Below are 24,584 nucleotides of genomic sequence, written 5' to 3'. Positions count from 1 at the left end.
TAATGTGAATTAGTTTGAAATTTGCACTCCACATAAACTTATTTGAGTAAGCCTTGACATTCAGTCTGATAAGGATTTATACTGTAGTGCAAATGTGCATTGAATTTCAATTTAGTGCTTTATTGGTATTTTTAATGTGCATCACCTGCATTGATGTTTTTAATATGGTCTTTTCTTTCTGGCATAACATGGAAATAAAAGACCTCTTAATTCCCCCTTTATCTTCTTCAGTAGTCCAGCTATCTAAGCTTCTCAAACAGTCTGGGGATTGGTTGTACAATGTAAGTCATGTCAGTGCAATAGCTCAGTATATGACTGAGCTATACGGCTAAGCAGCTCCCACTACAAGTCTCTTAATACGGTTATGGTTTAGAGCATTTAGTATTTATGATCCCTCAAAAGCCTGGCCTGTGAAAGTAGTACTGCAAAATGTAGAGAAGATAAAGATATTTTTCTCCATCAGTCATATATGCTGCACAGTTTCTTAGACATTTTGAAAACACAATTAAAGAATGTCTAGACAAAGAGAATGAAGATGGATGTGAAGCTTTAAACACATTACAAGTGGAAGGGCTGAGGAAATGAAGATTACAGGCTAATGTGTTTTCAAATGTATTATTTTCTTCCAGCAGCTGTTTTTTTTTTTTTTTTAGAAATTTGGCAGTTTTTAACATCTAGTGAACATGGATGCATTTTTGTAAAATACATGGATGCACACATTAAAGACAGATTAGATGTTATGATTGGATTTGCAGGAATAATATATTCAGTGTATAGTAAACAGTGCATTCAGGAAGTATTCAAACCCAATTTACTTTTGTCTGTCTGACTGAGCTCCAGAGATCCTGTGTGGAGATGGAACAGAATTCCAGAAGGACAACCATTTTTGTAACCCTCCACCAGTCTGGGCTTTATGGAAGAGTGGCTAGACAGAAACCTCTCCTCAGTGCAAAATGTATGAAAGCCCACTTTGAGTTTGTAAAAAAGAACTTGAAGGACTCTCAAGTCCTTGTGAGCAACAAGATTCTTTGGTCGAATGAAATCAATTGGCCTCAATTCTAAATATTGTATCCGGAGGAAACCTGGCACTGCTTATCACCTGCCCAATATCAAGCCAAAAGTGAACCATGGTGGTGGCAGCATCATGCTGTGGGACTGTTTTTCAGCAGCAGGGACTGGGAGACTGGTCAGGGTTGAATGAAAGCTGTATGGAGCAAAGTACAGGGATATCCTCAATGAAAACCAATTCCACAGTGCTCAGGACTTCAGACTGGGCAGAAGGTCACTTTCCAACATGACAATGATCCTAAGCATAAGCCAAGAAGATATTGGAGTGGCTTAGGGACAACTCTGTGAATGTCCTAGGGTGGCCCAGCCAGAGCCCTGCCTTGAACCCTATTGAACATCTCTGAAGGGACCTGAAAATGGTTGTCCACCAGGGGTGAAATCCAACAGGTTCTGACAGGTTCTGGAGAACTAGTAGTGGAAATTTTGAGTAGTTCAGAGAACCAGCAAATACCACCTCTGGTTGGCCCCAGAGTGGGGTGGGAATGGAGATTTTGTAGTATCCTTCCCCTGGAGTGGGGTGGGAATGGAAATTTTGCAGTATCCTTCCCCTGCCACGCCCACCAAGCCATACCATGCCCACCAAGCCACGCCCACAGAACCGGTAGTAAAAAAAATTGGATTTCACCACTGTTGTCCACCAATGGTCACCATCCAACCTGACTGAGCTTGAGAAGATTTGCAAGGAAGAATAACAGAAAATTCTCCAATCCAGGTGTGCAAAGTTTGTTGCATCATACCCAAAAGGACTTGGGTATGCTGCCAAACGTGTTTCAACAAAGTACTGAGTAAAGGGTCTGAATACTTATGCCTATATGATAGTTCAGTTTTTTTCTTTTTAGTAAATTTGCAGACATTTCTAAAATTTTCTTTTCACTTTGTCATTATGGGGTACTGAGTATAGATCAATGAGAAAAGATGAATTTCAACAACTGTAGAATCAGGCTGCAGCATAACAAAATTGAAAAAAATGAAGGAGGTCTGAATACTTTCTGAACGTGCTGTGTATCTTTCATTACTAACACTGAGCAGCTTAAACATTTACAATTTTTAATGAGCAATTTTATGGAAATGATAAAATATGGTTAAATTTTACAATTACAATGTAATCATAGTAATTTGATTCAAAAAATCAACTTTCACTAGTAAGTAGGTAGGGAAGATTAATGCTTATGAAGTTGAAATCAAAATGGATTAAAAGGACTCCTCAATGTAATTTTTAGTATGATGACATTAACTGTTGTCTTTGGTGGATGAATTTAATTTGTTAATGGATACATTGATTTCTATAGGTAAATGGGTGATCCAAATTTCTTGAATATAAATTCTTACATTTAAAGAGTATATGAAAAGCTTCATTTGTCAAAGAACATCATACATTGGCCACTATGATGAACTGCAACTTTTACTAGATATAATTCATATTACTGTATATTGGATGAATGACTATAGATAATGTTTTATAAATGTATGGAATAAAGGGCATTCTGCCCAGAATTTACATGCGGGTTTAATCAAACCTTATGCTACCTAAGCACACATCTAATATCAAGTAAGTAATATAATCCATGTATGTTTTGACACAACAAAATATAGAAGCAATGAAAAGCATATATCAATGTTTAATACTTTCATAATATCAGGAATGGAAGCAATTGGGTTTACATTAGGTTAAATTATTAAAACATTTATGTTTTAGCCTTAAAGACAATCTACTCTCTGTTTAATATAAAATTGCGTGAAAGGGAAAAAAGCACATAAAATGTTATAATTATTGCCAATATGGTAGAAAAAAAAGCAACCCTCATCTCTGTATTTCCATTTTTTACTTAATAAACCACAACAACAAAAAACAAAATTGAGATTAATATACTACAGTAAGGGAAGACCTAGCTAGAGTAGATATGAAAACATATAGGTGCTCAGCTTCAAAACACTAAGCTCCATACCAAGTATTAATTTAGAAGAATGGGATAATAAACATTTTTTTTACATTTTTGCACTAGCAGTGGGAAATCAATTGATGGGTATTGCTTCTTTGTCATATATAATGAAGATTTGAATTTAACCTATCTATGTCTATGAGTCTTCTGCTGAATTAAGATGAGGAGTTGAATTAAATCATAATGTTGGGAGATTTGAGATTTACTAACTTTAACTATTCCCTCTTCTACATCCACTGGGCCTTTCTTGAATATATTGTCTCACGTATACAACACTTTTTTGTACTTAAAAGATAGTCATAATGCTTTCATAGATCCTTCAGTTTTTGAAGCCATAGATACTGACTACGGAATAATTCAGACCTGCGTTTCTTCCATTTTGTGACATTTTTACTTTCCTGTTGCATGTTATAGATAAAACTTGGAAGCATATGTGAATGTATCTTTGCATTTAAGAACATATATGTGAGTTTTATAAATATCTGATGGCACAGTTTTTTTTAATTAGACACAATTAAATGATACCTTTGGGATACAAATTATGTTCTAGACTCTAAGCCATAATTACTATATTGACAAATCCATATATTTATAGCATTTACATCACAGTTTTTCTCTAGGAGGTGAGGGTGAGATATGAAATTCTTGCATAACTTGATCTTTGAAACAGAATTTTAGGTACAACAGAGATGAAAAAAAAACAAACAATGAGTTTTGTGATGAAGTGGGGATTTAGATCTAGATATTCCAAGTCCAAATTTAATGACTACACAATATGTTCACAGAATTCACTGTTACCCACTGCTCTCCTGGAATTTGACTTCTGATAAAGAATAACCTGGATAGAATAGGATCGGTTGAAAATGAGGGCCTTTACTAACACAACAACACTGCCCACTTTAGTAACAAAATATGAACATTACTGTAATGTTGAATCTCTAAAATTCAGTATCAGGTTGTATTTATTAGCAAATATTTTCCTAGCATTCCAATTCTGAGAATTGCCTCAGTCATCAGCATTAAAATTCAGAGAATGAAACCAAAATATTAATTGTTTTGTGTAAAGGTATTCCTTGCATTAGACTAGTTCAAGATTCTTAACAGTAAAGATAAAGCCATCGTGATATTATTTTGTCACATCAGAAAACTATAGTTGTAGCAAACATGAATTAAATCCAAATTTTATCATATCCATCAAATAATATGTGACATTATGTGCATTGTTATGTATATAAAATTTGGAAAAATATTTCACAATGATGCACATATAGAAAATATGAAAAATTACAACAACAGGCCAACTATCTGCTCTAAGTAAAGTCTTGAAACCAAGTGCATTTGCAATATACTGAATATATTTCTTTTGGGTGGAATTTCATTAAAAATAAAACCATAACTGGTATCTCACACACACAAAAAAAACTCTTAACAGAAGCTAGACTATATTTATATATGTATATATAATCTTAGTCATATGCTAATGGAAAATGTATTTCAGCTAATTGAAGAAAACAGATCACTGTGATATTTTTTTAATCATGAAAAGAAATAAAGAGACATAGATACCACCTATGTGTGTATGAGTTCATGCATATAGATATTTATCTTACAAATTGATCAGTATATTAGCAAGAAGCAACTAGTTAGTGTCTAATGTTTTGCAAGTTTTAACAGGGCTGTTTAACACTTCTGAAAAAGCTTAAAAGCAGTGAGAAATCATGCTGACCTTCAGAGACTAGCAAACACACTCGTTCATAGTGTTCAAAATCTAGAAATATAATTCAATTGTAGCAAGAGGTGCATTTTTCTAAGTAGTAGTATATCTTACATTTTATCTTCCTTCCTTTCGTTCAAAATACAAATACAACTGTATATGTTAACACATTTACAAATATAAGAAGAAATATTCCAGTAAAGTTTTATTTAGTGCAAGTCATTGGGATGAATTAATTATAAAGAGTGATTATAAGGAAGCTTTCTACTGGGGGGAAATATAGAAGTCACTGAGTTACAATAAAACTTAGTGCAGCCATCTTGAATTGATATTACAAATTGTGTTTTACTTACAATTGGAAACAGAACATTTGTTGTTAAGTGGTGGGATTATTAAGTAAAGCTATCTGATCTTACACCTTTTTCTGTTGTGGTAGTTAAGTAAATCATCATGTTCATTAAGCGAGACATCACAGTATTGCCATTCTTAACTTTCCTGTTGGTTTCTTCATAGATATTGATATCAGAAGTTGGCTGGGAAGGTCTCAAAAAGCAATAATTTGACCCTGGAACACTACAGCCATCATAAATTCATGCTGATTGCCAAATCTCAGAATTGCAGTCACATTACTGCAGGAAAACTTTGACTATCATAAATGTGAGGACTGGTTGTAAGTTACCTTTTTAGTGCAATGGCAACTTCAAATGATTGCTAAATGAATGGTCAAGATAACCTTTATTACACCACATAGCCTGTGAGTTCTGCACCAAAACAGCCACAAAAAGACACTATGCTTAACAATATGAATTGGTTTCATAATCAATTTTCTAACTTTAAAAAAACAAAAAAAGTCACAAAGAAGCTATATTAACCTTCCACAATTCCTTAAAGTATTTTGGTGTTAACTTCTTGAGCCATTGTATCTTGGAATTATGGAAGTAAAGTGGAAAATTACAGGAAAAGAAGTTGAGCAAAACTGGATTCCAACAAGATTATTTAGTTGACTTTACAAAACATGGATCAAGTCTTTATTCCTTAGAATACAAGAGTAACGAAGTGGTGCAGTCATAAAAAGGTATAGTCATAATTTTGAATCTTAGACTCCGAAATGTTCCAACATGACAAAGCATTATCTTCACCAAACCACATTAACTGTCATAAAAAGGGTCCCTATACTTAAATCAATGCAAAAAAAATAAAAGTTAAAATACCTCATATAGGTTTAATGGTTTAAGGTTGTAGGCAGATACTTGAAAATAAGTCTCATTTAATCCAGTGAAGCTCATTTGCTGAATGAATAGCCAAACACATTTTTTTTTTACTATCAGAAAAAACCTCTCAGTAATGGTAAGTATAAATGAAATCAGGAACTAATGATTTTTAAAGAGAGAGAAGGAGAGAAGTTGCTGGGGAAAGAGGAATAAGAGGGGAAAACAATCACTTACCTAGAACCCCTAGCCTGTAGTTGATGGTTACAACAATGACATTTCCGTAGCTTGCCAGTATGCTGCCATCAACTATATTCCCTGTACCTTCCATATATGATCCACCATGAATATAGACCATCACTGGTTTCTTGCTGTTCTGATCATGTATATCTGAAAAGAATACAAGTAAGGAAAACACAAGAAAGTAATACAAGTATTAAATTTAAAAATCATAGTCTTTTTATTTTTACTTCCAAAGAGCTAATTTTGCATATTTTTTCATTTCAAATGTATTTCTTATATGATCACCTCTATTTCTCTTTGGTTATAAACAATAACATAAAGCAAATATGATTTCTGGAAGAACTTTGGAAAAAAATACTTAAAGTATCATTTATACAGAATACAGTTGATTGTAGGACTGAAAAGGTAACAGAATATGCCCAATACTCAAATACGCAAACAACATAAAAATAGATTTTTTAGCTGTTAGAAAATCCACAGTGCAATATTCATTTCCAATATTCAGTTAGCTTATTAAACAAGGTTTTCTGCAATTTATGAAATAAAGAATGTATGTAGTTTGAACACAACAAACTGACATTCTTACTACCCCTCTCACCATCAACTAACATTCAAAGTACAAAAAAATCTAGGCAGAATATAATTTTTTTGACAGATACTTTATTCCTTCTTTCAAAGCACATTATATGTCCATGTAACATAAGCTACTTAGAGACACCCAGGAGTTCAACAGTACATTGTGTAATAAATATGTTTTGCCATTGACTTCTTTTAGAATGTTCTTTTCAACTTCTAACTCTACTTTACTGGTAATCCTCCATCCAACAACTAACCATATCCAACCCTGCTTAGCTTTTCCATCTCTACTACCATTGGCAATTAATGCAATGAATCACATAGTCAGCAAAATGATTTGTGCCAATTAAAAAATACCAATTTAAACAGCACTTATTCCCCGAGTTGCCTTTACAGAACAATTTCTCTTACATATTCTTGACCATTAACGTCTCCCAATGTACCAGGCACAATCATGCTAGATCAAGCAAGCCCTGGTATCATTCAAATGTACTGCCATTGGTTTGAATGACTATATTATACTACAAAGAGCAGCATAATAAATCAAGATCAAGACACATTTCACAATCTATTCCAAATAACCATACAACTGATTGCTAAGCACTGCAAAGAGTTGGCTTTGCTGGTTTGAACATCTTTCTTTGAAGATTTATTTGCTTTTGCAATTGATGAACTTATTAACTAGAAGTAACTTTGGATCACAATCAAAAGGAACGAAGATGTATTTGTCTGGATAATATATCACCAGATAATTGTTCAGATCTGATATCTTTACTTAGCTACAGATTGAAATAATGTTTTTTTTCAGAAATATCACATATTGTAATATGCTGTTATTATATTTATGTAAGAATTTTCAGTGGGAGGTGAAATAGTCTTATAACTAGAATTAAGTTGTTTCTGGGATCCCACAATCCTATATTTGAATATGGAATAAACACCTAGTTTCATTATATTTGAAAATAGTTGAAGACTGCAAGGAAAAATAAGATAACTGTTGCATTACCCAAGAAGCAGATATTTTAGCAGCTACATTTCTAAAAAATAGAAATCATCCTGAATCTTGAGAAGTAGGATATTAAAAGGTGATCCCACCATACTATACACATTTCTGAATGGAATTGAATAAAAGACAAATTGGTAAAATATGTGTAGAATGTATTAGATATGAAAATTGATATGAAAAATCAGATGAGAGTCCTAAAACAAGACCATACCAAGAGAAGCTGTCAAAAGTACACATTCCTAAAACAAATGGGTATTTCAATTAATTTTACATTTATGGCATAAGTTTCCACCCTAATTTCACATGGATCCTCTGCAGGCTTCATAGCTCATCATATCATCCCACGGAAAGGTAACCATAGATAGAAAATACTGGTACTTTTACAATGCCACTCAGTGCAAACTTCTATCATGAAATGTAATGTTGGCTGTGTTTGTTTTAAATCTGTAAAACCATCACAATATATCAAAGACATATATTTTAAAAAGGTTCTGGCTGAATTGCTTTTTTTTACAGAAATTTGAAAAAGTATGCAGGTAAAAAAAATAAGACTAGTCTACTATAATGTATATATCTTTCTGACTTATTTTACTTAGAGAAAGGCATTTTTGCATAGTACAATATAATGGTCTGCAAGAATTAACTAAATCCATAGGAAAGTTCCAAATCCCTTGCATTTGATAATTATCAAGTAATTTAAAGAATATCCCTAAAAATTAAAAATATATACCTACCAGTTTGTCATAGCTGATACTGCCTGAGCAGCTGTAATCATAACATCCCACGGATGCTATTAAAATATTTACAGAAATAGGTTTCCTTGTAATTTTACAATAACGTGCAAGTTATAGAATTCCATATAGGACAGATATCATTTGTTGACTATTGTATAAACTCACAAAATAGCTTTTCAAGAGAAATGCGGGAATAAATGGTGGAGGCAATTTTGCCCCAATTACATGCAAAAGAAGGAAGCTTCAAAAAATAAAACAAAGCAAGTTAAAAGCATCAGTGAATTTCCTTGACTTGTTACATATTGAAGGTAAGAAAAAAAGAAAAAAGAAACCCAAGAGGGGTGAAATTGCATCCAGTATAAGGGAAAGAGAAGAAAAATAATGTGAAGGTGAATTTACAAACTACTAAAAGAGAAAAGAAAAAGAAAATATACAGAACATGCAAGGTTTCGGTTCCATTTCTTTTCTTCCCACTTAAAAGTTGGGAATTGGAATAAGCATCTGATTGTAAATAACATTTATGTTACTCACTTCACAGATATTATAGATAATTTGAACTCTTATCTCAAATAGGAATTGCAGTAATCTAAATGCTAATTTGTGTTTTAGAAAAAAAGGAAGGTGGATTTTAGATAAGACAAAAATAAAACACCACACCAAAACGTGTGTGATTAAATAAAGGAGAGGAAAATTTTTATGTTCATGCATATCAGGACTGCGGGTTTTTTTGGGGGGGAAAACAACAACAAAAATACCTTCATCTTCCCCACGATCAGTACTGGTTATATCATCTGCGCTTTTCTTTGTGTTGGCTCCTAGGTTCAAAGGGAGCAGAAGAATAAAGGGAAAAAAGATAATTTGAAAATGACAAATTCCCCAAAATTTAAAGAAAACGATCCGGAAATTGCAAAAGAAAAAAAAATGTAATACACACAAAAAAGTCAACATTTGTACTGGAAAAATAAAGGTTGCAAATTCCATAGAAACATAAATTTAAAAATATTCCAACATTTTTTTAAAAATGCTAGTGGGGAAAAAACTGTTATCTTGTGTTAATGCTGTTAGTTTGACTAAATTTGATTGGTAAAAAATGAAATTGATATGTATATATTTCTTTTTTACATTGAGAGTTCCATTTTCAGTACATGCTAGATCAAATGGACTTTTATGAAAGCTGTTTAAGAAATGGAGACATGATGAAAACAACTATGAAATTCAATATAAGTTATTCAAGATATATTTTAACCCTAACCACACTGAACCTGGATCCCAAGAAATACAAGAAGTTGCCATCAATATTTCATGGCAAACCTACAGTATTTGAAAATAAGAAAAATTTCATAGACAGTTTATTAGGTATTATTTGGGTTTGCTGTTCAAAGGGGAAAATTCTACTGTGTGAATCAACAATTAGAATTGAATAATGTTCTCCAACAAATTCCATACATTATCCTTAAGACTGATTTTTTGTTGTTGTTCTGTTCAGTCTGATTCTCAGAGACTGCATGGACAAATCCCTGTAGGTTTCTTGGCAAAGCTTTTTCAGAAGTTGCTTGCCATTGCCACCTTCCTAGGACTGAGAGAAAGTGACTGGCCCAAGGTCACCCAGCTGGCTTTGTGGCCAACATGAGATTAGGACAGATTCTTAGATCCTAGCCTGATGCCACTATAGCAAAGTGGCTTTTGTTATCATAATAATTGCTAATAGATCAATATGAACATATAGTCAATTAGCACTTTATACAATCGACAACTTGTAGGTCAAAATCTATTTTACAAAGCTGATTTCAGACAAAAACACATCTGAATATGAACAAATAGTATTCACATGATTAACACACTGCATTTTGAAAAGATGTGAATTAACCATGACAACCAAAACACAATTAATCACATGCACCCAATCCCCTAAAAACAGCACCTTATATAAGGTGGAGAATTTTGTATAATTCTATTGCATTGAAACATTTCAAAAAGAAACTATAGTCCTTGATAGACAATTATGACAATTTCTTCCAATCTAATGCTTTATATCTTTGTTAAAGCTTTCCATAAGAAACACCCAGCCTTACTCTCTCTTCTTATAGATGGATTTATCTGTGTGTACATTTTAAACTTTAATCTTGAACCAAACAGACTTTTATGTAGCAAAAAAACTGAAATCTATCTGCCTCATATAGCCTTTTTTTTTTTTTTTAATTTGATTTATATGCCGCCCTTCTCCGGAGACTCAGGGCGGCTTACAATGCGTTAAGCAATAGCCTTCATACTTTTGTATATTTATACAAAGTCAGCTTATTGCCCCCACAACTGGGTCCTCAATTTACCTACCTTAGAAAGGATGGAAGGCTGAGTCAACCTTGAGCCTTGGAGAGATTCGAACCAGTAGTAAATTGCAGGCAGCTGTGTTAATAACAGGGTGTGTAGACCACTGTACTATCAAGGCTCTTTTAATGGAATTTCATTTCTATATTATCAAAGAGATGACATGAATGGACTGCTTTAGTGCCACACATCAACCTACAATGCCAACATTAAAAACCTGAAAAGGAACATGAATGTGGAATATACAAACAGGTATATAATTTACTGGGGATGCAATGCTTAGAATGCAGAATTGCAGGCAAACTCTGCCTACATCCTGGAGTTCAATCCTGATGGAGTTCAAAGTTGACTCAGCTTTCCATCCTTCCGAGGTTGGTAAAATGAGGACCCAGATTGTTGGGGGTAATATGCTGACTTTGTAGACCATCCAGAGAATGCTGTAAAGCACTATGGGGTGATATATATTTTATATATATATATATATATATATATATATATATATATATATATATATATATATATATATATATATATATATATATATATATATATATATATATATATATATATATATATATATATATATATATATATATATATATATATATATATATATATATATATATATATATATATATATATATATATATATATATATGTCTAAGTGCTATTGCTATTATTTTTAATAATATACAATGCTTTTGTCTTATGTAGAAGATAGGCATTGTATAATATTTTTGTTGTATAAATTGGCAACAGTATTCAACCTCTGAAGATTTCCAAATATTTTATACTGAAATAAAAATATAATCCAATATATAAAAATCAAAACCAATTTGTTCAGATATAGCATTGTGTTCAATCATAATTTTATTTTTGCCATTCATAAAGGTATTTTGAGTTTACCTCTGATCAGAAAAAAAAATTCTTGCTGAAACAGTTTAAGTCTTTGGATCATTATGAAAATATATATTAAATATGTGCATAGCAAAAGGGAAGTAAAAACATTCACTTTAAAAACAAATCCAAATAACAGGATAACGCAATATGGGACTGAAGCATTTTTTTAAATCATGGGGATTGCAATGTCGGTTTGAGGATTTTTAGGTACAATCCAGTCCAGCCCTGATTACCAGAATCAGACAGAGCACCTTCAGATCTGCTCAGAGGAAGCTGGCAGTGGGAATAGTGACATGCCAGCATACATTCATTATCTTCTGTAGCATTACTGAGAAACATTTCCCCAATAAATAGCAGCTCAGTCAGAAATACTTGCTTATAAAGAACTTTCACTTCATTAATATGGCTAAAATAGGATGGATATATAGACACCAGTATTATTTAATATGTATGTCATTGGATACTCCTGATTTTACTTTTTCTTTTGTTCTAATTGTTGTTTGAAAGCCACCCATGGATATGGTGCATAAGATGGGCAGCTAATATTAGTCGAACAAACAAACAAATCAATAAGCAAGCAAGCTATTAAAAGGACCTTCAGGAAATTTGTGGACTACTAGGAGACTACAGCTATTGTGCTTTTTTCTTAAGTGAAGATTGTCTATGATGGATTATCCTTCTTTTATTGAGTGAGATAAGGCACTCCAGTTTCAATACTGTTTTGTGTGTATGCTTTTATCATAGAGTGAATCTGACAAAGCTAAATAAGCCGCTTAGAACTGGGGTTGAAAAAGCCTATAAAGTGACAGGAGAGACAAACCAGAAACTGCAGGGAAAAGTCAACCGACTCCTTTGTTCTAAAGATCCCAGTTGCTTTTTATAAATAGAAGGATATGGAATATCAGGATCAAAGCTAAAGTTGAGAAGTAATTGCATTCGATATTAAGAAAGCTTAGTCCAGGAAACTAGTACACCCCCAACTAAAGTCATGTTTTCTAATCTACCATCTTAGTGTGATGTAGCTACTGTTTTTGGGTGGTATATATGCATTGTTGCATTGGGAGCCAACACTTCAAAATTTAACATTACAGGAACAATTTATTTTTACAATTTTTACATTAATTTATCATTTCTTTGCTGCTTTTCTTTGCGTAGTCATGTGGAACTTCTTTTAGGAAAATGAAAAATGAGTGTGTGTCTTTTTGTTGGTTGGTCTGTCTGTCTCTTTCTGTCTATATAAATTTGTTATAAAATGAGATACATTTTAAATTACCCTGTTGATAAAATTATAGTGTGAATTTCTGTAGAAAATACAATAATACTCAAACAAATAAACCAACCATAATGGGTGTCTTAAGCAGTTTCTATTAATATGTGTGCCAAACATGCTATTACAGCATTTTTAATTGTGTTTTAATAGCCTGATAATGCTTATTTATCTTTTGTTATATACTATTTATTGCTCAAGAATCAGAGATTGCATAGCTTTTTATTAGTACTGTTTAGTAATCAATGCATTGGGCAGTTATTCAGTATAACTAATATTTAATTTTTAATTTTTACTACTTCTCTCATTTCATTTTTATTCCCAAAGTAACCTTTGACAGTGAGATCATTTTCTCATTACTGTTAATTTATCTGCATTCTATTTTTGTGGATCTAATAATTATTCTTAATGTGGTTATATTGTTATTGTTTGGTTAGACCTCACTGTTCACATATTTAATTAAATTTCTAATTTGTTTTCAAATTCTCATAACCATATCATTTTACAGAAAGAAAATACAATGATTTCTCTGTTATTTATCATATCTTTGTCATCCCCTTTCCAATGCCTCTGTATTTTAAAAAGACAGGCTTAAGAAATGTGTACATTTCTATACTGCTTATTGTTCAGAATACATGATAAATTTCATATAATATTAATATAATTATTTTGCAACCCTATTCTTAGTTAATAATATTAATAAGCACATGAAATCCAATGTAAGTAGGATTATGTTATTATAAATGTGTGTGTGTGTGTGTGTATTCACAATGGTGTCTTGGTATTCAATGTTAATTGATACCAGGAAGCATGACGAGTACTAAAAAAGATGAGTATAAAACAAACCATGTGACTTAACATGTGATTTTATTTTATTTATTTTTTTTGGCCAGAAAAGACTTCCTATCTGCCCTTCTCTATGGCAGAAATCTTCCCAACATGTCCAAATTCCTGTCCACGCTCTACAGCCAATCCCCACCTCTTTTTATAGTGATCTTCCTGGCTTGGCTAACTTCCTGTCCATTCTCCGTGGCCATCCCCCTCTTCCTATTACAGTGTGTTGAGTACCAAGAAATGAGAAGTTTCAGGATATTTTTGCCTCAAAATGCATCAAGTACCAAATCCGATGAGTTTTGAAGCCCTTGAGTATTGAGGTACCACTCTGAGTGTCTGTGTGTATGTGTGTGTGTAACATAGATACAGTACTGTGCAAAAGTGTTAGGCAGTTGTGCAAAAATGCTGTAAATTAAGAATGTTTTCAGAAATTGGCTTTATAAATGGTAGACAAATGAAGAGTAATGTAAGGCATATTGTTAACCTATTAGAGTATTTGGGAAGGAACAACCAGGTCCCCACAGTGCTTGTGTTCTTGGATGCTGAGAAAGCCTTTGATAGATTGAATTGGCAATTTTTATTAAAACTAATAGAAAGGATGCAATTTGGAGAACAATTTGTACAATCTATTAAGGCAATATATCAAAAACAAACAGCGCAAATAATAGTTAATGGTGGTTTAACAGATGCTTTTAACATAGAAAAAGGAACAAGGCAAGGCTGTCCTTTGTCCCCGTTATTGTTTATTTTGACACTGGAAATTTTATTAAACAAGATACGCGAGATGAATACAATTAAGGGAATTAAAATTAGACAGCATGAATACAAGGTACGAGCATTTGCGGATGACCTGGTTGTTACCTTAACCCAACCGGTACAATCGATTACAGCCTTGATGGATATAACCTGCTTATATGGACAAGTATCTGGCTTTAAAATAAATGCAGCTAAAACAAAAATAATAGCTAAAAATATGGTTAGGAGCCAAAAAGAAGAGATAGAAAGGTTAACAGGATTTGAAGTAGTTAAGAAGGTTAAATATTTGGGGGTTTATATTATGACTGCAAATACGAAATTATATCAGTACAACTATGAACCATTATGGCATAAAATACAGAAAGAGTTGGACAACTGGAAAAACTACAACTGTCTTTGCTGGGAAGGATAGCCGCTGTAAAAATGAATATTTTACCAAAATTTCTATTTCTTTTTCAAATGATACCTATACTTAAAAAAGATGAGAACTTGAAGGAATGGCAGAAGGGCATAAACAAATTTGTGTGGGCAGGGAAGAAACCATGAGTTAAACAAAAGATATTGCAAGATACTAGAGAAAGAGGTGGTCTTAAGATGCCCAATTTAAGATTGTACTATGAAGCTGCTGCCCTCTCAGCAATCACAGATTGGATAAACTTAACGGAAGAAAAGATATTGAATATTGAAGGATATGGCGTGGTTTATGGCTGGCATGCTTACTTAGTGTATGATAAGAAAGTAGATAAGACTTTTAAAAGTCATATATTGAGAAATGCTCTATTGCGTGTCTGGAAAAAGTATAAATATAAACTAAATGATAGGTTACCAATATGGACAGTACCCAGACACGCGATAGAGAACATAAATTTAGAGCAAAAGCAAGATAAGATTACATATAAGGAACTCCTTTATAAGGAAGGAGTCAGACTACAGTTAAAATCCATGGAACAACTAAAAGAAGAAGGGATTATTAAGACTTGGTTTCAGTATGGACAGTATGGCTGCTGGCCAGATGGAGAGAAGATCAAAAAATTGGTATTTTGCAGCAGGATGAGAATTTGATAAAGCAAATAAGAGATGAAGGTCAAATGCACATAAAAAGGTTGTACAATGCATTACTGGAAATAGATTCAGAAACAGAGTTAGTCAAGGATTGTATGATAAAATGGGCACAAAATGTAGGTGAACCAATAATGATGGAAACATGGGAAAAGATATGGGTTAGAAATGTAAGATTTACACAAGCACAAAATTTAAGGGAGAATTTTTACAAAATGTTTTATAGATGGCATTTAGACCCAAAAAAACTGGCTTGTATGTATCCGAATTTACAACCCAAGTGTTGGCGATGTGAGTGTGAAGATGCTACGTATTTCCATATATGGTGGACATGCAAAAAGATTAAGGCTTTTTGGATAAAAATATGGTGGATTATTCAAAATATTTTGAAGAAAAAAATTAAATTTACACCACAGTTTTTTCTGTTGGGAATAGTTACGGATTGTACTGTAATAGAGACTAAGCTGGTTTTGAACTTAATAACGGCTGCCAGGTTACTGGTGGCACAGTACTGGAAGAAGGAAGATCCACCTACTATTGAGGAATGGACATTAAAAGTTGTGCATTTGGCGGAAATGGCAAAAATTTCATCATACCTTAAAGACCATTCAAATGAGAGATATATATCGGAATGGACAAAATGGATTGATTACATACAGAAGAAGTATCCGTATAAGAAGATTCATATAGCTTATGAATGAAATAATATTAAGTAGTTTATGTTTGTTTTTTCTGAGTTATAAGGAGTTAAGGACCTAGGGAGAACATGAAATGTAATAATTTGTTAGCACATTTTAGTTCTTGGTTTGTGAATGCTATACCCTGTGCTCGTTCTGGGAAGTCTAGGGAGGGGGGTGGGGGGAGGAAGTGGAAGGAAGGGTGGGAAGGGGAGGGGGTGAGGGGGGAAGGGGGGTGAAAATGTTTGTACTTTTCATAAAACTTTTCAATAAAAAAAAAGAATGTTTTCAGAAATTGAAGTGTTAATAGTTTATTAAGTAAGTGACAGAAGAGAAATTTAAATAAAGCCAATATTTGGTGTGATTATCCTTTGCCTTCAAAATAGCATCAATTCTTATACTTGCACATTTGCACAAAGTCAGGAATACTGTAGGATTAGAGTCAGGTGTATGATTAAACCATTATACCAAGAAGGTGCTAATAGACATCAATTTCATATGTAGGTTGAACACAGTCATTAACTGAAACAACTGTGTAGGAGTCTTAAAACTGGATGAGGAACAACCAAACTCTGCTGCTAAGGTGAGGTTATGGAAGACAGTTTCATGTCACAAGTCATACACCATAGCAAAACTGAGCACAGGAAAAGACAAAAGGTGGCTATACCGCATTAGCAAGTTTTCTTTCAGGCAAAGATTTCAAAGCAGACTGGGGTTTCAAGATATGCTGTTCAAGCTCTTTTGAACAGCACATCTTAAGATAGAGATTGCACAAAGAAACAGGCAATGTTGAGAACCACAGACACAGTGATAGGCCAAGGAAACTTAATGCAACAGATGAAAGACATATCATGCTTACTTCCCTTTGACATCATAAGATGTCCAGCAGTGCCATCAGCAGAGAATTGGTATAAACCAGTGGGAGCCAGGTACACCCATCTATTGTCTGGAGAAGTCTGGCCAGAAGTGGTCTACATAGAAGAATTGTGACCTAAAAGCTATACCTCTGACATGGAAACAAGGCTAAGCGACTCAACTATGCATGAAAACATAGGAATTGGAATGCAAAAAATGGCAGAAGGTGCTCTGAACTGATGTGTCAAAGTTTGAGATATTTGGCTGCAGCAGGAGCAAGTCTGTTCACCAAAGGGCTGGGGAGAAGTACAATAGTGAGTGTCTGCAAGCAACAGTGAAGCATGGTGGACGTTCCTTGCAAGTTTGCAGCTGCATTTCTGCAAATGAAGATTTGGACAGGATAAATGGTGTCCTCAATGCTGAGAAATATAGACAAATACTTATCCATCATGCCATACCATCAGAGAGATGTGTGACTAGCCCCAAATTTATTCTGCAGCAGGACAATGGCCCAAAGATATACCCAATGTCATTAAGAGCTATCTTCAGCATAAAGAAGAACAAGAAGTCCTGGAAGTGATGGTTTCTTCCCCACAGAATTCTGATCTCAACATCATTGAGTTTGTTTGGGATAACATAAGGAGAAGGATTTGAGGCAGCCTATATACACAGAAGATCTGTGGTTAGTTCCCAAAGATGTCTGGAATAACCTTGAAGGAACCTTCCAAGTTCCTTCAAAAACTGTGTGGAAGTGTACCTAGAAGAATTGATGCTATTTTTGAAGACAAAGGGTGGTCTCACCAAATATTGATTTGATTTGGATTTCTCTTTTGTTCACTTTGTTTACATTTTTGTAAATGTAAACGTAAAATAAACTGTTGTGTCTTTACATAATGATGTGCTTAGTTTTGCATGCTTGGTTGTCTTATGTCATATGCCTCTTCTCCCGACCCAGTACATCTCTTCATTCAGAAACTGCCCCTCCTTTTATTTTACACACCCCAAATATCTCTTGCACTTGTTTTTCCTTGTATTGTGAAGTTCTTTGCACCGGGGGAGGGGGATTTTGATAGCTTCCCTTAAAAAGAGAGGGTGAAGTTGTTGGATCACCATCCCAGCAAAAAATTTTCCTCCTTGCCCTCCCAGCCAAAGGGTTGCCCACAACCAAGCAAAACTTCCCAAGACAACCAAGCATGCAAAACTAAACACATCATTATGTAAAGACACAGCAAAAGCGCCAAACAATAGAGATCTACAGAACTCCGGAAGATGCACCAAGCATTTCAGTGATCTTTTGATATTGCCCAGGTGGAAGAAGAACAAAAAGAAAGGGAAAATGCTTTTGAGAAGTGGCAGGGAATGGGAGAAAAAAGGGGACCACCCTTGTTGTGCTAAATCAAGAGGAGATTAAAAGACGGGTGTGAGGGTTGACAGGAAAGCAGCCACAGCTCCAAAATGGTGTGTGTGTGAGAGAGAGAGACAGAGGGAGGGAGAGGGACAGGGAGAGGGACAGGGAGAGGGAAAGGGAGAGTGAGAGAGAGAGAGAGATCATCCCAGTTGCTTGGCTACCAGAATCTGATAGATTGACGTGGTCACAGCTGCTGAACTTTGATGAAAAGGAAACCAGAAAGAAAAAGAAAAAAGGGAAGTTGGGAATCATTTTAAAGTAACTCAGCAGCAACCTGAAACCTACTTTTCCAGCAAGAAACACACACCAACATACATACACACACACACACACACACACACACGCACACGCACGCACACTTCTATGGCCAACCGTAAAATTCACCCCAGCAAACCAATGAATGAAATGTGATTAAACATTAATGTTTAACTGAAACCCACAGAAGTGGTGTGCATGTTGGTGTGTGTCTCTCACTAGAAAAGTAGGTAACAGATCCTGGTAATAAGAATAGTACATTTCAGTCATTCTCTTCATGTCCCACCATGCACTATCCGAATGCTACTGGCAAAGCCTCTCTGTAAACCCCCTCCCCACACACACACACACTATCCAAAGGCTGCTGGCAAAGCCCCTCTGTCATCCCCTCCCGTTGCCATCCAAATGCTGCTGGCGAATGTGAGACTGCAGCCCCCCCAGCCCCTCCTATACTACTGCTGCTTTCCAGCACCAGTGTGCCTAACACCACTGGGAGTGCACCAAAAGCATGCCAGAAACTAGAAGCACCAGAGGCACATTTAATCGTCTATGGAAGGAATTGGCCGTGAAGAATTGGGTTGCGCTGCATCAGCCACGATTAGGCAGCCTCAGAGAAGCAGAAGAGATGTTGTGGCAGCAGTATATCAGCGGTGGAGGACCAGCCATGGACAAAGAACCATGGTGGGTCAGCCATGCTGGAAAATCCAGGGTGAAATGGACAGGGTCATGTAGCCATGAAGAATTGTCCCAGACCCTTCTGTGAGTGACTCTGAAACATGATTGAGGCCTATTGAGATCAACTCAACATGGCTTAATTGAACTGGAGAAGAGCTTTAGGGTACATTACCACTAGTAAAAAGCAGTGCCTTGACATTCAATTGTATGACAAGCAGCACATTCAGTCATATGATGATTACAATCATAAAAACATTAATTCCATCTGATAATCTACTTTATAAAGCAAGTTGGTTATTTAAATAACAATATCCACTATTAGAGGCATTGTAATACACTTCAGTATAGTTCATCAGTTCTCACTGATAACCATTATTCTAACCATTAAGAATAATTTTTCATAATTTCTGAAATAAAACATGTATTTATAATCACTTTCAGAACTGCATTATTAAATGCTCCGTATTTGTTAAAGCTTCTCATGCCAATAATAACAAAAAGAAATAAAGTTTCCTAAGCTACAATTTAAATGTTACATTTTAATTGTTTCGTTAAACCTCCAATGTATCACGATGCTTACATCATGCTGCGTTGGGTTACATCATGTTATGACCAGTGATGTAACCCGTCGCAATGCAATGCACACATCGCATTTTGTCAGTAAGTTAGAATATTAGGATGTTGTTGACCTGACTAGAGGGACACTGCCATAAGGTAGAATACACTCCTTCTAAGTCTCAAAATACAAACTGGTACCTTCTTGAGACATACAACCAAAGTGCCGAAACAGTGTCTTATTCAATTTTACACATAATTAGTGTGGAAATATACACTGAAAGGCACATTTTTCCAGCAGCAACCAAAACGTTTAAGACAACCCCGCCCACCATAAGCACTCTGTATATTAATTACAATTGTTATTTCTGTAATCGTACTATTCATATGAAAGATCAGAGGGTGAAGTTTTTAAGAAGAAAAAGTTTATAATGGTTGGAATATTCAACATTAAAAGAGTATAGGGTTCAAATTCCTTTTCAGCTACAAGGCTGCCTCTGTAATTTAGATTTTTTAATATAGTAACATAATAATAAAGCTGCTTCAAAAGGCTCTTAGGAGGATAGAAGAAAACAAAATCTAGCTCGAGTTCTTTTAAGAAAGGTTGGGATAAAATATTATATGAATAATTGAAATAACTTATTTTATGGGCACCCTTTTGTTGATTTGTTAATTAGTTTATTTGAACTGATTTTATCAGTCATCGGAATATTATATTTGATTTTAGAGTTAGGGTTATATAGTTATGGAATAGCTAAATTCTGGCTAAGTTTTGATGCTAAGTGGTCGGCATTAGTCCACCTGGAAAATCTAAGCTTATCAATAAGTGGGTACCGATGTGCTTTATGGATGAAAATTAAATTTCAGCCAACATAGGAAAATCATATATAAAATGCCCTAATTTCAAAGAAAGAGTGACGATCCATTCTGAAATGTATAAAACACTACACTTCACGAAATCAACACACAAATAAAAGTTGACACTTTTGATCCAAATTGAACGTGCATGCTCTCTGATTATTGCTCTCTAGAGAGTGGTTTAGAAGAAGTTTAAAAGCAAATATATGTATCCCAGGATAATCTTGTTCGGTCACCCAGACAAGAAGTTTGTTCTTCTAAGCTTTTGGATTCACGCTTGAGCCCATCCTCAGAGAACTTCTGTTTACTGAAATGTGTGACTATTCTACTTCTTGTATTTCTGTGGTGCCAAGTTGGGTGTAGCTTCTTATTGGTTGATTGGGGTGTTGATGGCTGGGTATTAAGCCATTGGCTATTGTTTCCTTCCCAAGTCCTTAGCTCCTAAATACCTGTTAAGCTGGTGGTAAATCAGCACTCCACAGGATAACATGAATGTTTACAGAAGAAATTTAGAAAAATAATTTAGCTCTGTGACAGCAGTTGTAGAGTGGTTGTATCATTGTGATACTGATCTATCCATCCATCATATATATATTACTATTTGGGGTGTCTTGGATAATAACTTTCTGTAAATCTAGTTAGCTAATATCATTTTTCATAACTTAAAGAACATTAACTTGAAATTGTAAAAATAGAATGTTCAATATATCTAGGGTGAAGATAGAATTAAGTTTTTTTAAAAAAAGAATTAAACTTCAAATCCTTAAAAAATAATGTTAGCTAGATTGTATTCAGATCTTCTCTGGCCTAATCAATCATCTGGATTTAAATATAGAAATTTGCACATTTATTTCAATCAGAACAAAGCTGGAAGGGACCTTGGAAGTCTTCTATCCAACCTCTCACTCAAGTAGGAGACCCTATACCATTTCAGACAGGTGACTGTCCAGTCTTCTCTTAAAAACCTTCAGTGATGAAAGCCCTACCAATTCTGAAGGCAAGCTGTTCCACTGGTTAATTGTTCTCACTGTTGGAAAGTTTATCCTTAATTCCAGCTTGCTTCTCTCCTTGATTAGTTTCCATCCATTGTTTCTTGTCTTGCCTTCTGGTGCTTTGGAAAATAAGTTGGCCCCTCTTCTTTGTGGCAGCCCCTCAAATACTGGAATACTGCTATCATGTCACTTCTAGTCCTTCTTTTTGCTAGACTAGCCATATCCAATTTCTGCAACTGTTCTTCATATGTTTTTTCTCCAGGACTTTAATCATCTTGGCTGTTCTTCTTTGCACTTTTTCCAAAGTCTCAACATCTTTTTTGTAATGTGGTGACCCAAACTGGATGCAGTATTCCAAATGTGGCCTTACTAAATATTAAACGACGTTTAATATTAAATGTCGTTTAATATTTACCCCTCTCCTTTTTCTTCTCCTCCTCCCAACTGGTAATTAATACTTAAACTCTCTCTCCCTAATGTACTTTTGATTGTTATTTTATGTTGCTGCTCATTGATAAATAAATAAATTGTGGAACAGTACGCAAGTAAAATAAGATGCCTTTCAATAACCTTCAATTGACTCCAACAGTATTTCCATTTTAATGGATTTAATAGATATGAAAGGATCCTAGTCTGTTACAAAGAGCAAGAGTTAATATTATTATAAATTAGGGACATTATGCACCATGAACATCTTACTGTTTTAATATTGGAGGGCCAAATAAATACATACACGGAACTACATTAGCATGATGCTGCAATAATGGGAAAACAAAGAAAAAGAATACATTTCCTAAATCTTAGTATAAAATTAGTCATATACTGTATAAAATACTGTTGTGGGATATAAACTAAAAGAATTGATATTTCTGCCAGGAAACCAAGAAAGAGTTTGTTTCTAGAAAAAAATAGGTATATGAAGGTACATGAAGACATTTAACTAAACATGATAGCTTTTTAGAATTTAGAATTTGGAATAATGATTTAGAAAAAGTACTGTTGCTTAAATATGTTGATAAAGTAAACCTTAGGTACATAATTAATGAGCAAAAAGTCAGGATAGCAGGAGAGAAAAAGAAAGAAATTAATTATGATTCATTATGTATATTTAAAGACAGTTACATCAAAATCAAACTGATTTCATTTATTTAATTAAATTTTAATTCTATCATCTATCCATATCTGTCTGTCTGTGTCTGTCCGCCTGCCTGCCTGCCTGCCTGCCTGCCTGCCTGCCTGCCTGCCTGCCTGCCTGCCTATCTATCTATCTATCTATCTATCTATCTATCTATCTATCTATCTATCTATCTATCTATCTATCTATCTATCTATCTATCTATCTCTATCAAATTTATTTCCCACATATCTTGTAATTCAGGTGACTGAGTGGCTTCATGAACCTTTGTGCATGATGAATTAAAAACACTAAAGAAAAGGCACTAAACTGTTCTAACTCAATAAAAATATGTGTAGGATTTCATTAAATTCTTAGGAATCATATCTCTTCTATAATTTTTTATTTTATTATAAATTGGGGAAAATTGTTGCATTTTGTTGCCTATGTACAATATTAACATCATTACAAACAAATTTAGCTCCTGGATTCTTAGCATATAATAATGAAAAATAAATGCAAAGAAATATTCTTTTACCCTACTATAATAATAACGACATTGGTCACGTTGGTTGATGATCTCTGGAGGGCTCGTGACAGGGGTTGTTCCTCTGTCCTAGTCCTATTAGACCTCTCAGCGGCTTTTGATACCATCGACCATGGTATCATGCTGCACCGGCTAGAGGAGTTAGGGGTGGGGGGCACCGTCCTACGGTGGTTCTCTTCCTTTCTCTCTGACCGGTCGCAGTCTGTGTTGACAGGGGGACAGAGGTCGACCCCGAGGCCCCTTGTATGTGGGGTGCCACAAGGGTCGATCCTCTCGCCCCTTCTGTTCAACATTTATGTGAAGCCGCTGGGTGAGATCATCCGTGGTTTCAGGGTGAAGTACCATCAGTACGCTGACGACACTCAGCTGTACATCTCCACCCCGGACCACCCCAATGATGCCCTTGAAGTGATGTCCCGGTGCCTGGAGGCCGTGCGGATCTGGATGGGGAGAAACAGACTCAGGCTCAACCCATCCAAGACCGAGTGGCTGTGGTTTCTGACATCCCGATATAGTCAGTTGGAGCCATCACTGACTATTGGGGGCGAATCATTGGCCCCCATGGAGAGGGTTCGCAACTTGGGTGTCCTCCTGGACTCACGGCTGTCTTTAGAAGAGCACATGACGGCCGTGGCCAGGGGGACTTTTCATCAGGTTCGCCTGATTTGCCAGTTGCGTCCCTTTCTGGATTGGGACTCGTTAAATAAGGTCACTCATGCTCTCGTTATTTCCCGCCTGGACTACTGCAATGCTGTCTACATGGGACTCCCCTTGAGGAGCACCCAGAGGCTCCAGCTGGTCCAGAATGCAGCCGCACGGGTGGTTATGGGAGCGATGTGGCGCTCCCATGTGACCCCCCTCCTGCGCGAGCTGCACTGGCTCCCAGTGGTCTTCCGGGTGCGCTTCAAGGTTTTGGTTACCACCTTTAGAGTGCTCCATGGCATTGGACCGGGGTATTTACAAGACCGCCTTCTGCTACCAATAGCCTCTCACCGACCAGTATGCTCCCATAGAGAGG

At 35.1% G+C, this 24,584-nt stretch overlaps 1 protein-coding gene and 1 long non-coding RNA gene across 8 annotated transcripts in view; one reads left to right on the top strand and one right to left on the bottom strand.

Annotated features, from left to right (window-relative positions):
- LOC117673811 (uncharacterized) overlaps positions 1 to 5,400 on the top strand; it is a 36,940-nt gene extending 31,540 nt beyond the window's left edge. For both annotated transcript variants that reach the window (XR_004593575.3, XR_004593576.3), the window contains exon 5: positions 5,236 to 5,400. This is a non-coding gene — a long non-coding RNA (uncharacterized LOC117673811). The remainder of the gene's footprint in view (positions 1 to 5,235) is intronic.
- NLGN4X (neuroligin 4 X-linked) overlaps positions 1 to 24,584 on the bottom strand; it is a 192,190-nt gene that overhangs the window by 72,535 nt on the left and 95,071 nt on the right. For 2 of the 6 annotated variants that reach the window (XM_034431449.3, XM_034431450.3), the window contains exons 3-4: positions 9,245 to 9,304; positions 6,168 to 6,320 (exon numbers count right to left, since the gene is read on the bottom strand). The exons of 2 other annotated variants lie outside the window; for them this stretch is intronic. In XM_034431449.3, the coding sequence (XP_034287340.1) occupies positions 6,168 to 6,320; positions 9,245 to 9,304 (213 nt within the window). The remainder of the gene's footprint in view (positions 1 to 6,167; positions 6,321 to 9,244; positions 9,305 to 24,584) is intronic. 2 more of the 6 variants (XM_034431455.3, XM_087895292.1) reach the window with 1 other exon arrangement.

The sequence above is a fragment of the Pantherophis guttatus genome, chromosome 5 (genome assembly GCF_059756535.1).
Source record: "Pantherophis guttatus breed Tessera chromosome 5, ASM5975653v1, whole genome shotgun sequence".
In the NCBI taxonomy this organism is placed as follows: domain Eukaryota; kingdom Metazoa; phylum Chordata; class Lepidosauria; order Squamata; family Colubridae; genus Pantherophis; species Pantherophis guttatus.
Note: the sequence above shows the minus strand (reverse complement) of the source record. Positions and strands in the feature narration are given on the sequence as shown.